The following is a 17,540-nucleotide window of genomic DNA, read 5'->3' on the forward strand; positions in this document are numbered from 1 at the left end:
CCGATACAAAAATCAGAAAACGGAAAGCAAGAAATACCACTTAGGAAAGAGGTGTCCATGAGGTATTGAACCTTTGCTTAGTGAGAAATTGCCGGAACTACTTGATGGACAGTGAACGCGATGTCTTGAACTTCCGTAGTTTGGTGTAATCCGCGATAATAACCACGCGTGATATCTCTCTAGGTGCTGTCGAGTTCGTGCCACTGTGTCCTTTTTGGCCCTGGACAAATCCCGTTTCTCAAAATGCTCTAGAGAATCAGCTCTATTCTCATAGGAAGCGACCCACTTCCACATTCAGATAGGTGAATTCCATCAAGAGTGTTTACTGCTACACCCCACTTCAATCTTAAATTGAAACTATAGAACTCATTAAGACTTAATAAAAAGTCATCCTCACATGCAGTCACACTATCACGTCTACACCATAGGGAAGGGGCAAAGAATGAAATTCTCTGATAGTGTTTACCTTAACCCGCCACAAATTAGTTGTCTCATTCAAAATCTTGATCTTGGGATCTCCAGTCAGCAAGGTTTAGTATCCTTCATGGCAAGTTTATTTAATGAGCCTAAGCCCCATCCCCTTAAATGCATTACTAACTATCTCCTTGGACAAACCTTTCGTCAAAGGGTCCACGATATTCTCCTTGGACTTAACCCAATCAATGGAAATAACGCCTTTTGAGATTAGTTGTTTTAGGGTATCATGTATTCTCTTTTTATGTATAGACTTCCCATTATAGTAGTTGTTTTTAGCTTTAGCTATGGCAGCTTAATTATCACAATGTATAGATATAGCTGGCACAGGCCTATGCCAGAGAGGAGTGTCTTCTAAAAAGCATCTTAGCCAAGCGGCTTCCTCTCTTGCTTTATCTAACGCAATAAACTCATATTCCATAGTGGATCGAGCTATGCAGGTCTGTTTGGAACTCTTCCAAGAAACAGCTCCACCTGCTAGAGTGAAAACATATCCACTCGTAGACTTGGACTCCTCTGAGTCTGATATCCACTTTGAATCACAAAATCCCTCAAGGACGGCAGGATACCTTTCATAATTCAAACAAAAGGTCAAAGTGTATTTCAAATACCTCAACACTCTAAAAAGTGCATCCCAATGTTCATGCCCTGGATTACAAGTATACCTACTTAACCTACTCACAGCATAAGCAATGTCTGGCCTAATACAGTTCATCAAATACATCAGACTTCCTATAACTCGTGAGTATTCAAGTTGTGATACTTCATTACCCCTATTCTTTTTGAGTTTACAACAAGGATCATACGAAGTATAAGCAGGTTTACAATCAAAATGATTGAATTTTCTAAGCACAGATTCAACATAATAAGATTGACTAAGACTATAACCGTTAGAATTTCTTCTAATTTTCATCCCTAATATTACATCTGTGGGGCCTAAGTCTTTCATGTCAAAGTTCTCATTCAGCATGCTCTTAGTGGAATTAATTACATCCATGTTTGTACCAAGTATAAGCATATCATCAACATACAAGCATACAATCACACAGGCATCATTCATAAGTTTAGTATAGACACACTTGTCAGATTCATTGATTTTAAAACCACTAGAAAACATTACATGATCAAAATTTTCATGCCATTGTTTAGGTGCTTGTTTCAATCCATACAAAGATTTTTTTAGTTTACAAACTTTGTTTCCACAACCTTTCACTACAAAGCCCTCAGGTTGTTCCATGTAAATTTCTTCATCTAATTCACCATGTAGAAAAGTTGTTTTTACATCCATTTGATGTATCTCTAGGTTATGAACCGCAGCTATAGCAATTAACATCCTAATGGAAGTAATTCTCGTAACGGGTGAGTAAGCATCAAAAAAATCTACACCTTCCTTTTGTTTGTAGCCTTTGACTCCTATCCTAGCCTTGTATTTTTTGAATAGTTCCATCTATGTTACGTTCCCCACTGAAGATCCATTTACATCCTATGGCCTTACACCTGGAGGTAAATCTACTATCTCCCATGTATCATTTTCTTTGATGGATTTCATTTCACTAATAAAAGACTCTTTCCACCACGGAGCTTCAGAAGAAGTCATGGCTTCTCTATAAGTCTGAGGATCAGACTCTGCTAGTGTTACGAAGTCAGGTCCAAAGGAGGTTTCGGTTCTAGCCCTTTTACTTATCCTAGGATCAATTTCTACTTCATCTTCCTCTAAAGGTAAAGTCTGACTGGTTGAAGGGACATCTAGGGGATCAACACCTCTCTTACGAAAGTCCGATGTTAATGGAAAAACATTTTCAAAAAACACAGCATCCCTAGACTCCATAATAGTATTCACACCAATTTCAGAAATATCAGAACTCACAACCATAAATCTATATGCAGGTGTATGCTCAGGATACCTTATGAAGACACAGTCAACAGTTTTGGGTCCTATCTTGGTTGCTTTAGGTTTAGGGATCTGAACCGTAGCCAAACACCCCCACACTTTGAAGTATGCTAAAGAAGGTTGTCTACCTTTCCATAATTCATATGGAGTTTTATCTGATCCTTTAAAAGTTACTCTGTTCAGGATATAGCAGGATGAGAGGACAGCTTCCCCCCACAAGTTCGAAGGTAATCCTGAAATAATTAACATGGCATTCATCATCTCCTTAAGGGTACGGTTCTTACGTTCAGCTACACCATTCGACTGAGGTGAATAAGGAGGGGTAACCTCGTGTATTATGCCATGTTCTACACAGAAATCTCCTATAGGAGTTATGTACTCACCACCGCGGTCATACCTAATGGTTTTAATGGTAGTATTCAATTGGTTTTCAACTTCTAGTTTATACCTCTTAAAGGCTTCTAAGGTATCATCCTTACCTCTAAGCAAATATATATGACAATACCTAGTACAGTCATCTATAAAAGTAACAAACCATTTCTTACCACCTCTAGTTTGAACTGATTTCATGTCAACTAGGTCTGAGTAAATTAACTCTAAGGGTTTAGAATTTCTATGAACATTTTTGCTAAAATATTTTCTAACATACTTTGATTCTACGCATATTTCACATTTGTGTTCCTTTTCCAAACTAAATTTGGATATGCAGCCTACATTAGCTAGCTTAAGCATTGACTTATAATTTACATGTCCAAGTCTACCATGTCAAACATTCAAAGACTCACAAACATAAGTGGAAGAATCATTATTATTCATTACAGCAGAGTTCACATTAAGCTTATACAGATCCTCAGTCTTATAACCCTGCCCCACATAATCCTTACCTTTAGTTACAACACACTTCCCAGATTCTATTACAATTTTAAAACCCTTATCATCTAAAACAGCACAAGAAACAAGATTTTTGCAGATGTCCGGAACATGAAGAACTTCATTCAAAGTGAGAGTCTTTCCAGAAGTGAGCTTGAGCCCAACTTTGCCTTTTCCTACAACCGCAGTTGCAGATGAGTTACCCATATAGAGTTTCTCTCCTTCCCCTACCTTATTGTAGGAGGTGAACATATCTTTGTTCCCACAGACATGTTTGGTAGCCCCAGAGTCTACCCACCAGTCTCTCACATTTGTTACCAAATTTACTTCAGACACCGTGCCAGAAAATTCATCTTTGTTGTTTTCAACCAAATTAACATTATTTTTCTTTTTAAGATCCATACGGTTTCTACAGCGAACCGCCATATGGCCAGGATTTCCACAAGCATAGCAAACCCTTAATTTTATTAATGCTAGATTTAGGTTTGTGAAACATACCTTTCTTGCCTGGAAGTTTCTTGGAGTTGTTTCGGTTCTTTTCAGTATTGTAACCTTTGTGTTCAGTCACATGAGCTTTGTTAGACATGTCCAAATCAACTTGAATCTTCTTTCCCAAATCAACCATAATAAATTCAATTTAATTTGATTTTCAAAAATGTTTAGGAAATAAATCAAAAGAAATTTTTTCAGAAAAATAAGTCTAGATTGACCCGCCCGCCCGGACAGTGGCGTGCTTCAGTGCGAAGCACCGCGCGTGTGTGAAAGGTGTGGTTGCACCAACTAGCCCATTGCCTAAGTCCTCTCCCTCACACAAAAGTGTGTATGACCCAAGGGCCACTCTAAGATCAAAAAATTCAATACTTATGGAGAGGTATCATTTTTAGTTTCCCCTATGTGGGACTAAAGATTCATTCACTAATAGTGAAAATGAGCTAGTGTCCTTAGAGCAACTGCAATGGTGCGATCAAAACCATAGACCAAAGACCAAAAAAAACGACCAAATTTAAGTTTAGTCCGTGGTTTTACACTAGGGTGGAAGAGTAAATTTGGTCGCTTGGGAAAAAGTATACACCAGGATCACATTATATGCCTGCCCCATCACCAAGATCACATTATATGCCCGCCCCATCACAGGATCACATTATATGCACGCCCCATCAGCCATCAGGCGAACTTTATATGTACGCCTCACTCCGGATCACATTATATGCCCGTCCCATCACCAGGATCACATTATATGCTCGCCCCATCAACAGGAACAAATTATATACACGCACGGTGACAAACGAACATTATACATCCGCTCGACTATATATAATTTTGGTCTTGGTCCCAGACCAAATATAGTCTGGAATTTGGTCTTGGTCCGGATTTTAATCTTTACTCCGTCCCGTTGTGTCTCGTCTCTGAACCATAATTATAGGTTTGATCGTCCACTATGGTTACTCTTAGTGACCAAAAGGTCCTAATTTCCAATCCCACCAAAACCAAAAAACCAAATATACGTAATCTCCATTTCTCCAACACAGTTAGCATCAGCAATTTATTAAAGAAAACACCATTGCTAAAAGCAACAACTACATACTTATGTTCGAAGGTGGGGTAATGCATGGAGGAAGGGAGCATCTCTGATTTAAATTATAAACCTTTTTACAAAAAAAAAAAAAAATATCGGTTTCTGCTGCGGCTGCATTAACACAGATCAGTTGTCCCGAATGAATTTGGTGAGGTTCTTTTAAATTTTTCTCTCTAGAATACGTACAAACGGCTAAACGAGGTATTGAAAAGGACAAGCGTTTAATGCCTCTTACTGATCGATTTCAAGTGCTGAAAGATTCTTAGACACATCTTTCCGAATCACATCAGTCACGGTCACAGAAACAAACACTTCTCTAACGTTAATTGACTCAAACAAAGTCAAAGCTCCACTGTCTAAACTTACTAAAACACCCCGGTAGAACACATTGTCACTCTTTTTACAAGTACTATTAACTACCAAGAGCCTCTCACATGATCATCGTGTGTTTTTTATGTGGCAACTTAAATAAGACATCCTTAATATATTTTTCTTTAAAATTAAGGAGAGAAAAAAACTCATCCCGAACACTATTACATATATCCTCCTTTTTTAATTAGTATAAATTTTATTTTTCACAATTAAGATTTTATTAGAGCTAAAAATGGTTAGTTAATATATCAAAGTCAATTCAATTAAGTAAAAACTGACTAGGATAGTAGACAATGTCAAGGGAAATGTCTAAAACTAGACATTCACCTTGACAATGTCTAGCCAAAATCATCTATATATTGATTTAAGACATCAGGGTTGGAGAATGGTTTTAGAGAAAATTGATGTATATCCTAGGTAGATTTTGACATTTATCTCCGCACACATGCCATTAGAAAAGCTCTAAGCAAGGACAGGATTTTCTTTTGCTCCATACCACTTAATTACAATATTGAGATTGGCATCAACATTTCTATCAATGAATGGTTATAATAATAAATTTAAAAATATTTAGAAAATGAAAAACAAAATTATCAATCAAAAATAAATTGATAAATGTTTTGAAACATCCTTGAAAGGCTATGTAATATCAAATTAATTCAAAATAAAAAGTTAATATACATCTTTAATCGTTGCTGGTAATGTAATACGATATGGACGGTTTACTTACATAATTACTCGTATTCAACCAGATTTAAGTGGATGCAAACGCTAAACTCTGCCATGATTTGAAATAGATTTACCGACTTTTTTTGTATTTGTTTTTTTTACAATAAAAAAGAAAAAAAAATCTATAATATTTCTCAATATTAATTGAGTTTTATTTTCCTTCACAAAAAATAATAAATTGAGCTGCATTTATCAAATGTTCCCATGAAGGGTAGAACTAATATTCAAACTATGAGACGCCGTCACCGGGCCAAAGTTGACCGAGTGGCGGGCGAGATTTTGGGACTTGTAGCTTGCAAGTGTCGTGCCGTCGTGGTATGTCACTGCTGTGTCGGAACTATCCGCTTTAAGGGGGCATTTTAGACCAAAATATAGCCCAAGTCATCTAAAAGTCCAAATTTCTTTATTGGTCCTTCCACCTTCATCTCCGCGGATCTAGAAAAAATGTCACTATAACCTAATTTTTCTCCAGATTTCTTCTTCTTTCAAACTCAATTCTGAAAATAATTCAAAATGCAGTCAACTAAATCCAGAAGAAAAATCACACCGATCACAAACACCGCCACCGCCATCACCAACAACAAAGCGATCATCAACAGCAACGGTGCCGGAGCAGCAGCAGCAGATTCAGAAAAACTCGACGAGCTTTTACTCTTTTCAGCAATCTGTAACGGTGAAGATTTAGCATCATTCGTTCGTAAAGCATTTATCTCAGGTAAACCAGAAACACTCTTATCACGTCTCCGATCATTCACTAAATCAAAAGAATCAGAAATCGAAGAAGTATGTAAAATCCATTACCAAGATTTTATAACAGCAGTTGATGAATTGAAATCATTATTATCAGATGTTGATAAATTGAAATCATCGTTATCCGCTTCGAATAATCAATTACATTCTGTTGCATCACCATTACTGGATTCATTGGATTCGTTTATTGAGTCTAAGAATGTTAGTAAGAATGTGAGTCTAGCGATTGAGTCTGTTCAGATCTGTATTAAATTATTAGAAAATTGTGGCAGGACTAATTCACATTTGTTGAGTAATAATTATTATATGGTTTTGAAATGTGTTGATAATATTGAAAGAGATTATTTGGGTAAGATTGATTCGTCGACTATAAAGTGTATGTTAGAGAGACAGATACCGTTGATTAGAGGGTATATTGAGAAAATAGTTAATAAAGAGTTTGGAGATTGGCTTGTTGAGATTAGAATTGTTAGTAGGAATTTAGGGCAGTTGGCGATTGGACAAGCGTCTTCGGCTAGGCAGAGAGAGGAGGAGTTGAGGATTAAACAGCGGCAAGCGGAAGAGCAGAGTAGATTAAGTTTGAGAGATTGTGTTTATGCGTTAGAAGAAGAAGATGATGATGAAGATGTTGGTAATGTAGGAGGTGATGATAGTGGGAGTGACAAGTTAGTGAGTAATGGTGGTGGTGGCGGGGTGTTAGGTTTTGATTTGACTCCGTTGTATAGAGCGTATCATATTCATCAGACACTCGGTTTGGAGGAGAGATTTAAGCATTATTATTTTGAGAATCGGAAGCTTCAGTTAACATCAGATTTTCAGGTATCGTCAATGACGCCTTTTCTTGAGTCACATCAGACTTTTTTCGCTCAGATTGCTGGTTTCTTTATTGTAGAAGATCGGGTTTTGAGAACGGGTGGTGGGTTGATTTCGAAATATGAAGTGGAAAACTTATGGGAAACTGCGGTAGTTAAAATGTGTTCTGTTCTAGAAGATCAGTTCTCTAGAATGCAAACGGCAAATCATCTATTGCTAATTAAAGACTATGTTAGTTTACTTGGAGTGACACTGCGTCGATATGGATACTTAGTTGATCCACTGCTCGATGTGTTGAGTAAACACAGAGACAAATACCATGAACTCTTACTGTCTGATTGTCGAAAGTTGATTGCAGAAGCAGTTTCTGCTGATGGGTTTGAGCAGATGCTAATGAAGAAAGAATACGAGTACTCGATGAATGTATTATCATTTCAGATACAAACCTCTGATATAACCCCTGCATTCCCCTACATTGCACCGTTTTCTTCCATGGTGCCAGACTGTTGCCGTCTTGTTCGATCTTTTATTGAAGATTCTGTAAGTTTCATGTCCTATGGTGGACAATTAGATTTCCATGATGTGGTTAAGAAGTATTTGGATCGGCTTCTAGGTGAGGTTTTGGATGAGGCGTTACTAAATATTGTAAAATCGAATGTTCATGGGGTTTCCCAAGCTATGCAAGTTGCTGCTAACATGGTGGTTCTGGAACGAGCTTGTGATTTCTTCTTCCGTCATGCTGCACAACTTTCTGGAATACCTTTGAGAATCACTGAGATTAAGAAAAGTAAATTTCCATTGACTAGCTCCCGTGATGCAGCTGAATCAATGCTTTCAGGTCTTCTCAAAACTAAGGTTAATGGGTTCATGGCATTAACAGATAATATTAATTGGATGGCTGATGAAGCTCCACCTAACGGAAATGAATATGTTAATGAAGTGATTATATATCTCGAAACACTGGTTTCTACTGCTCAACAGATATTACCGGTTCAAGTACTTCAACGGGTTCTACAAGAAGTTCTGTCTCACATATCAGAGAAGATTTTAGGGATTTTGGCTGGGGATTTGGTGAAGAGGTTTAGTATAAATGCTGTTATGGGGATTGATGTGGATATACAGTTATTGGAGTCATTTGCAGAAAACCAATCTAATCTCTTTACAGATGTGGAATCGAATCAATTGAAGTCTGCATTGGTTGAGTCTAGGCAAATGATTAACTTGCTTTTAAGCAATCAAGCAGAGAATTTTCTGAATCCAGTGATCAGGGAAAGGAGTTACAAGGCTTTAGATTACAGGAAAGTGGTAACAATAGCTGAGAAATTAAAAGATCCTTCAGATCGATATTTTGGAAGCTTTGCAGGAAGGGGAGCAAAGGTGAATACAAAGAAGAAATCGTTGGATGCTTTGATAAAGAGACTTAAAGAAGCACACTGACACATAACCCTACCCGTAAGGAGTTTTTGCTTACCTACTAGTTTCTTTGTTTTCAGGTTTGCTAACTTTGCTTACCAGTTTTCTTCAGCGTCTGTTGTTTGTATCAGGTTGTAACACAAGCGTCCTAATCGCTGTGTTTACATTTTTGGTTTCTGTTGAAACTTACAAGCTACATTACTTCAATACAACTTCTTTTAAAAGTTTTACAGAAGGACTGTAATAATTGTAGCACTTAATTTTATTTACTTCACTGTTGTATTTTGTTTAACCTTATTGTTGCCTTGAGGCTCTCTTCATACTTGATTTTGAGGCTCGTTGAATTGTGTCACAGGTGAACCATGGTTTGCCCGTGTCAAGACTGTTATATCACTATCAGTTGTCACTTCTCTTCATTCTCACCGGTATAGGTCTGAAATTTGATTTTTCTGAAAGATCCGTGAAGGATTCATATACAATTATTGATTGCATAGAACACTATCAAATCCTATATACGATTAATTAGTACCTGACACTTTCCATTTAAAGGGCGCGCCTTCACTTCACGTCTTCACATGTAGCCCATAACGAATCTGCAGCGCTCTTTCCTTTATTTATTTTATTCAACTCAGCATTGTATACAAGATCTCATGAATGATGAAAAAACTTAGGTGAAGAAAACAGAAAAAATAGAAAAAGAAGATGAGAAACCAAGTTCCACCTTCAAGTGATGAAGAATATGATAACCACAGTGACATTTTATCACCAAGTCATTCATCTTTTCATAACTGGTGGAGATCAGCAAAAGAATTTGATGAAAATGGTAATCTAAAGCTTGATTACAGCACCATTCCTATTACAGATCTTACACCAAGATTGAAAGTTATAAGAGAAATGGAAAGACTTGCTTTAACTTCTACTGAAGGTCTTGATGATCTTAGACATAAACTACTAAGTTACAGGTCTGGTGATTTCTGGTTACCAATTGGTGGCATTAAGAAAGAAGAGATGGATATATATCCAGTTATTACAATTCTCCTAGTTGGATTCTCTGGTGCTGGCAAAAGCTCTATTATCAATCTTATGTATAGTGTTCTTGGTAGATCTGGTCTCATTCCTTTCACTCATACTTCAGGTAATAATAATTTCGGAATTGTGTTATCTTGTATTGATTCAAACTTATATATTACGGTTTGTGAACTGATTTTCAAATGTACAGCAGGGGAGTATAAATCCATGTTCATGGAAGAACACAATGTATTAAGATCTATGAGGAGTGGGTTTTGTGTTTATGACTCGATAGGTTTAGATTACAGTCAATTAGGTGAGAGTCTGGAAGGCGTAAATGACTGGATGATAGCCGGAGTTCAGCATCACCAACTCTACCATAGACCGGGAGTACTAGAAGAAAGTTTGACGTCCGTGCCGCCTACATCTAGATTTGCAAGGAGACGAGTTAACTGCGCTGTGTTGGTAGTGAACATTGCAGAGGTTTACAAAGCATTCATGATTGGCGACTCGAAGCCATTGGAGTCTACTAAAGAACTCCTCTACGCTACTTCTATAAGAAAATCCAGTAAGCATTTCTATTTCTTCCACTGATAATCATACACTATATGGTAGTAGCTAGTCGAACTCTGGCTCAGTCAGATTCCGAGTCAGATTAGTTGTAAGTCTATTTTTTGTAGGTTTGAGATTTAAGGTGTTTTTTGGTAATGACAGATGAAAACCCAATCTTGATCATGACGCATGGCGATAAGTTAACAGTAGAAGAAAGGATTGACGGCCGGATTAAGATATGTGAATTCTTAGGTGTATCAGAAACAAGTGGAGCATATGACATTGTGTGTTTAACTGAGCATGGAATTCTGGCTGAAGAATCAGACCCAATTACAGCTTATGCCTTGACTGAAGCGATATACAGGGCATTGATATTCTCGGACAGGACTCATTCACCAAAGACGGCTTTCATGGACTACTTTTTAGATTTTCTTAATTTGATTATTTGTTTTGTAGCTGGTATATTTACTTATCTTGCTCATTTCTTCACACAATTGGCAGATCCCAATAAACTCAAACGTATGTGAAGTGAAGAAATTTAGAGGGAGCGATTCAGTTAGCTAGCTAAGTTATGTGGTTTACATTTCCTTAATAATTGTTTTTGAATAAACGTTAAATACAATCTTCCATGATTAGACTGTGCATTAACCGATAACAGTCTAGTAGCTTATTTTTTTTTTAGTCTAGAGGCAAGATATATTAAAAACCCTTTCCCTACAAGGAAGTGGTGAGAATAGGTAAAAAGATACGACAGCAAAAGGTGAAATCAAAAACAGAGAAAGGATGATTATGTACTTTACTCTCGGTATAAGGGAATCAGTAACTTGAAATTGTAAATCTGTTTCTTAAGGAATGCAGCCTCTAAACAATTCTTAACTTTCATTAAATTGAACTGAAAGAAGTTCTTACAGTTTAAATATCAATAACAATGATTAATCTAGCAGCCAACAGTGAGCACGTACGTGTCGTTAATCGAGAGGCCTACTGATCGACTAATGGAGATAGAGTTATAATAGCACCATACAATGGACTAAAGGAAGACAAGGTGCCTCAATGGCTAACGATGGGCTATGACATTGCCTATCCCTAAATAGTAGTATCTTTGTCCTCAAGGATAAAAATTGGGGTAGTGTGACTTGATGGATGAAAGATCTTCCCAAGTAGCGTCTTCAGGGCTTGAATTAGTCCATTGGATTAAGACCTGTCTAACCAGTCGCTTTCCAATAAGCATCGTTCTGTGGTTTAGTACCTGCTCAGGTCTCATAATGATCTCACCCTCATGATCAACAATAGGCAAAGAAGGAGAAGGAGTGTGTTGTTGTCCAATCTGCTTCTTGAGCTGGGAAACGTGGAATACTGGATGAATTCTTGCTTGAGGGGGTAACTGCACTTTGTAGGCTACTTAACCAATTTTCTGCAACACTAGAAATGGTCCAAAATATTTAGCAGCTAACTTGAAGTTCTTTCTGAGTGCAACTGAAGCTTGTCGGTATGGCTGAAGCTTTAAGTAGACCATGTCTCCAACCTGAAATTTTCTGTCAGTTCTAGATTTATCAGTAAAGAATTTCATTCTAGCTTGTGCTATGTTGAGAGAGTCCTTTAAAATGTATATCATAGCCTCTCTTTCCTTTAAGTAAGACTCAACAACAGCTACTGAAGTTGTTGCAGCAGAGGGAAAAGCTATATGCGGTGGTAAGTAGCCATACAATGCCTGAAATTGGGACATCTTTAAACTAGTGTGATAACTAGTATTGTACCACCATTCAGCAAGAGAAATCCACTGACACCATCTTCTTGGTTTGTGACCAGTAATGCACCTCAAATACGTCTCCAGGCATGAATTAACTCTTTCAGATTGGCCATCAGTTTGAGGGTGGTAAGTTGTGCTAAGGTTCAAGCTAGTACCCAATGACTTGAATAAGTCTTTCCAAAAATTACTTGTAAAGACTCTATCTCTAGAAACTGTGGATACAGGCAACCCATGAAGTTTGAAGACTTGATCCAAGAATGCTCTGGCCACAGAAGCAGCTGTGTATGGGTGGTGAAGGGCAATAAAATGGTTGTATTTATTCAGCCTGTCAGCTACCACCAAAATAACACTTTTTCTATCACTGAGAGGAAGGCCTTCAGTGAAGTCCATTGTGATATGTTGTCGGGTATGCTCTGGAATTGGAAGTGGCTGTAATAATCCAGATGGGAATGAGTGCTCTCCTTTGTGTCTTTGACAAACATCACATTCAGCAACAAAAAGGAGTATGTCTTGCTTCATCTTAGGCCAATAAAATTGGTTCTTGGCTCTGATATAGGTAGCTTTCATACCAGAGTGTCCTCCTACAACAGAGGAATGTAAGGTACTCAGAATTGAAGATCTGATTCTAGTACCAGTGCCCACATAGAATCTGGACTTGCATCTCAAAATTTCATCTTTGTAAGTAAATTGAGGGGTTGAGTCAGCTGAGATGACCAGTTGCGCAATGAGTTGCTGAGCCTTTGGGTCATCAATATAGCTGTGGATAAGTTCTGACATCCAAATTGGTTTGGACATGGATAATGCATGGCAGTGAGAAGAATCATGAGGCCTCCTTGACATTGCATCAGCAATTATGTGCTCTTTACCCTTTTTTTATTTAATTTCATACTCAAAGCCTAAGAGTTTCATAAGCCACCTTTGTTGTAGAACTGTAGTAATTCTTTGTTCTAGGAATTATTGTAAACTGTGGTGATCAGTAAGGTTAATGAACTTATTACCTTGTAAATAAATCTTCCATTTCTAAACTGCTTTAACAACATCCAAGAACTCTTTTTCATAAGTAGATAGTGCTCTAGCTCTTGGTCCCAATGATTGACTGAAAAAAGAAATAGGTTTACCTTCTTGAGTTAAGAAAACTCCAAGGCAGTTGTCACTTGCATCACTTTACACAGTAAAAGTCTTGGAGAAATATGGGAGTGCAAGAACTGGAGTGGTTGACATAGCAGTTTTCAGTTGCTCAAAATAAGTAGTAGCTGATGGGGACCAGTTGAAGGAGTTCTTCCTTAGAAGATCAGTAAGGGGTTAACTAATGGCACCATAGTCCTTCACAAATCTCCTATAATATATTATAATACCAAGAAAACCCCTCAACTCTTTAATTGAAGTAGGGAGTGTCCAAGACTACATAGCTGCAACTTTATTTGGATTAGCACAAACACCTTCTAAAGTAATAATGTAGCCCAAGTATTCCAGTTGAGGTTGCCCAAAACTGCACTTGGACATTTTTGCATAAGGAAAAAATCATCTTCAAGTGTTCAATGTGTTCTTCCATGGATGAACTATAGATCAAAATGTCATCAAAGAAAACCAACACAAACTTCCTTAAATATGGTGCAAAAACTTCATTCATAAGAGCTTGAAAAGTTGCAGGTGTATTAGTGAGACCAAATGGCATAACCTTGAATTCATAATGACCATGATGGGTCCTGAATGCAGTCTTGAAAATTTCAGCAGGATTGACTAATATCTGATGATAACCAGCTCTCAAATCTATCTTGGAAAGCACTTTGAACCCTTTTAATTCATCCAACAGCTCATCCACAAGAGGAATGAGAAAATTGTCTTTAATTGTAATACTGTTCAATTTTCTGTAATCTATACAAAATCTCCAAGAACCATCTTTCTTTTTGACCAAGAGAATTGGAAATGCAAATGGGCTGTGACTTGGTTGAATGACACCAGTAGAGAGCATTTCTTGAACAAGGGCTTCAACTACTCCCTTTTGTATGTATGGACATTTATAGGGTCTCTGATTAGGAGGTTGAGAGTCAGGTTTCAAGGGAATTGAATGGTCCAAACTTCTATGTGGTGGCAGAGAAGTAATCTCAGCAAAAATGTCCTGATTTTCTTCCAAAATTGGTAGTAATGGTGAAGGAGCAAGAGGAGGTAAGGGTGAGGTTGTGACAGAACGAAGTGGCCAACAAGACCATGACTAGAGAAGGTTTAGTATTAGATCCGGTTAAACTGATATGGTGTCCATAATGCACAAAGGAGATACTAAGTTTAGAAATGTTGAAAATAACATCACCTAGTTTCCTGAGCAAGTCAGCTCCAAGGACCATATCACATCCTCCAAGTGGCAGTATTCTGAGGTCTTCAGTGAATAGATGGTCTCGCATGGTCCAAGAAAGTTGTGAGCATGATCCAGTGATGATAGTTTTTTCACCATTGGCCACAATAACTAGCATTTGAGGAGTGGCCTCTATCTTGCAGTTGAGCTTAGCAGCTAATGCAGAGTCAATGAAGCTGGTAGTGTTTCTTGTATCAATCAGATTGAAAATTGGCTACTTTTTTAGAAATCTAGGAATTCTAATGGTATTCCCAGTGAGAGCATGTAGTGAAATTTCCATGACCGATTCAACTGGTGAGTCAACATCCTCCTCAAAAATTTATTCTTTTGTGTCATTGTCATGACTTTCAGTATGTTCTTCTTGAACCATAAAAAGTTGTTGTTTGCCTTTGCAGATATGTCTACTGCTATAAACCTCATCACAGTTGTAACAGAGACCCTTTTCTCTTCTTTGGCGCATTTGTTCCTGTGTAAGTCTTTTAATGATAGGTGGTGAATATTGTTGTTTTAGGGGATTAGTGGCAGAAGATTTGGGTGTTGTAGGGGCTGATTTAGGTGTAAGGGTAGAGGTGATGATGGGTTTTGGAGGAAGTTCATAAGAAGAAAATGGTCTAGGGGATGGAAAAATAGTGGGTGTTGGTTTATTTGGCTTATAGAGTAGTTGACATTAATGCTTGACTGAGTGTGCTAGGATTAAACATATGCACTGAATTTTGAATTTCCTCCTTGAGACCACTGATGAAGCTCATGATAAAGTACCGCTCATCCAAAGATGGATTGTAATTAAGCATTAAGGCTTTGAGAGATTCAAACAATTCATAATATTCCTCTACAGAGGTGACTTGCATCAATTTATTAAAGGAACCAACAAAATTTTCATCTACTGGATTTTCAAATTGGGCACATAGGCCTTGAGAAAATTCAAACCAAGACATACGAGGACGACTAACTTGAAAATTTAATAAACACTTATCCTCCTTACCATCCAGATAAATAGTTGATATATTAACCTTTCGATTATCATCAATATTGTGAAGGAAAAAGTACCTGTTACATTTTTGTATCCATCCACGAGGGTTTTCACCATCAAATCTGGGTAAATCCAGTTTAGTAATTCGATTGAAGGGTGGGTTTGGCGAATTTTGAAGAATAGTGCCGAAACCAGGTGGAGTTGATGGAATCTCACTGCCTAAATGGTCGCCTTTGGCTCCATTTGTATATTTAAGAAACAAACTCAGTTGTTCTGTAAGATTCTTCACAGCATCTGAAGTTTCCTTGCAAAGAGTTGAAGTATCCTTCAGTTCTTTCTCAAAACTCTTGAGTCGATCATCTGTGTGATGTCGATCTTTAGTGAAGAGGTCATGAAGATCCTTCACCGATTATAGATCGGAACCCACCATTTAGAAGAAAAGAAGAAAAAAAAGAGAAAAAATATAAATAAATTGAAATGGCTTTGATGCCAATTGTACTGTACTCAGTACAAGGGTATCAAGAACTTGAAATTGTAAATCTGCTTTTTAAGGAATGCAACCTCTAAACAACTCTTAACTTTCATTAGATTGAACGGAAAGAAGTTCTTACAGCTTAGATATCAATAGAAATGATTAACCTAGCATCCAACGGCTAGATAGTGAGCACGTGCCTCTAATAGAAAAGCCTACTGATAAACTAATGGAGATAGAGTTATAATAGCACCATATAATGGACTAAGGGCAGACAGGGTGCCTCAATGGCTAAGGATGGGCTATGACAGTCTAGTAGCTTATTTATTTTTTACTCTAAAAGCAAGATATATTAAAAACCCTCTCCCTACAAGGAAGTGGAGAGAGTAGGTAAAAAGATACGACAGCAAAAGCTGAAATCAAAAACAGAGAAAGGATGATTATAATCGGCTTTTCTGAGGCATCACTCTCAATATGGTGCTTCTGAATTAGGGTAATCTTGCATGAGATTTGTATGTTGCCCCATGCGTGGGTGATGGTGATCGGCTTTCGACAGTTGTACTCCCGAAGAGGTCTTCATGGTGTGTAATGTATCCAAGTTATATGCAGTGAAGAAAAAAATGGCTTACAATTTGTTGGTGTAAACTGTAAATCAAGTATATGTAAAACGCAAAAAGAATAACAAGGAATAAGAAAGAACAGAAATGGAAATAGGGATTGCTGACTTACCCCGAGCTGAAAAGCATCAACACAAACAGAAAAACAACCGCAAAACAAGTTTCAGCCATTAATTTCAGTTCGACTGATTATAGAGTGTTCGGACCCATAAACTTCTTCTGGTTTATATAGATTCACAACTGATCATATCAGCCAATAATGAAGAAATATTTAACTTCTTCATAATATACCAACTGTACGATGATTTTACATAATTAATTCAAATTATACGACTAGTAATTGGGCACAGTGGTTATTCTTGAGTCTGTCACTGCCGCTAGTTGTCTTCGATGGTGATGCGGGTTGGTTCGCGATAGTGATGTACCATCCCTATATTAGTTTTTTTTGTTAGAATTATTGTAAGTAGTTTTTTTTTTTTTTTTTTTTTTTTTTTTTTAAATTCTTTTGGATAATCAAAATATTTTTCAATTCATTCAAAACATCAAAATACAAGATAATTAAGACCTTAATACAAATAAGGACATCAATTATAAGTAGATCGCGAAGAGAAAGAGCAATAAATCCCAAAGATATTCGATTTATTTTTATATATAAGGGAGAGATGATGGTATATTCGGAAGTATTTACCGACCATTTAATCGGATTATATTCTTCTTCGATAAGAGATGCTCCTAAAACAAATGAGTAATTTTCCCATAAATTTGTCATCCACAGACACGGATGCCGATTGAAAGCGATGTAGTGATGAACTGTCGATGTTTTTGAATCGAGAATAGCAAGTCGCCAACCCGCCATTAAAATTTGAAGAACTCGCCCCACAACGACGAAGAAAAATCGCCCCAAAACGGCGAAGAGATATGTCAAAATACACC

General features: G+C 37.3%; 2 protein-coding genes and 1 long non-coding RNA gene across 4 annotated transcripts; 2 read left to right on the forward strand and 1 right to left on the reverse strand.

The window, feature by feature from the left end:
- Positions 1-6,299: 6,299 nt before the first annotated feature.
- LOC113345486 (exocyst complex component SEC15B-like) lies at positions 6,300-9,118 on the forward strand. The gene has a single exon (XM_026589257.1). It carries the CDS (start codon positions 6,426-6,428, stop codon positions 8,910-8,912), a length of 2,487 nt encoding a protein of 828 aa, XP_026445042.1. The 5' UTR covers positions 6,300-6,425; the 3' UTR covers positions 8,913-9,118.
- Positions 9,119-9,460: 342 nt separating this feature from the next.
- LOC113345187 lies at positions 9,461-11,143 on the forward strand. Of its 2 annotated transcripts, none has more exons than XM_026588998.1 (3): positions 9,461-10,023; positions 10,108-10,464; positions 10,611-11,143. In XM_026588998.1, exons 1-3 carry the CDS (start codon positions 9,591-9,593, stop codon positions 10,973-10,975), a joined length of 1,155 nt encoding a protein of 384 aa, XP_026444783.1. In that variant the 5' UTR covers positions 9,461-9,590; the 3' UTR covers positions 10,976-11,143. The 2 variants fall into 2 exon arrangements, with proteins under 2 accessions (XP_026444783.1, XP_026444784.1); XM_026588999.1 differs by having other exon boundaries at positions 10,111-10,464.
- A 4,939-nt stretch (positions 11,144-16,082) lies between these two features.
- LOC113345315 lies at positions 16,083-16,989 on the reverse strand. The gene is made up of 2 exons (XR_003358064.1): positions 16,720-16,989; positions 16,083-16,564 (listed from the first exon to the last, which is right to left on the reverse strand). It is a non-coding gene; the product is annotated as an uncharacterized LOC113345315 (long non-coding RNA).
- Between the last annotated feature and the right edge of the window lie 551 nt (positions 16,990-17,540).

This window comes from Papaver somniferum, unplaced genomic scaffold (genome assembly GCF_003573695.1).
Source record: "Papaver somniferum cultivar HN1 unplaced genomic scaffold, ASM357369v1 unplaced-scaffold_81, whole genome shotgun sequence".
NCBI classification, from domain to species: Eukaryota; Viridiplantae; Streptophyta; class Magnoliopsida; order Ranunculales; family Papaveraceae; genus Papaver; species Papaver somniferum.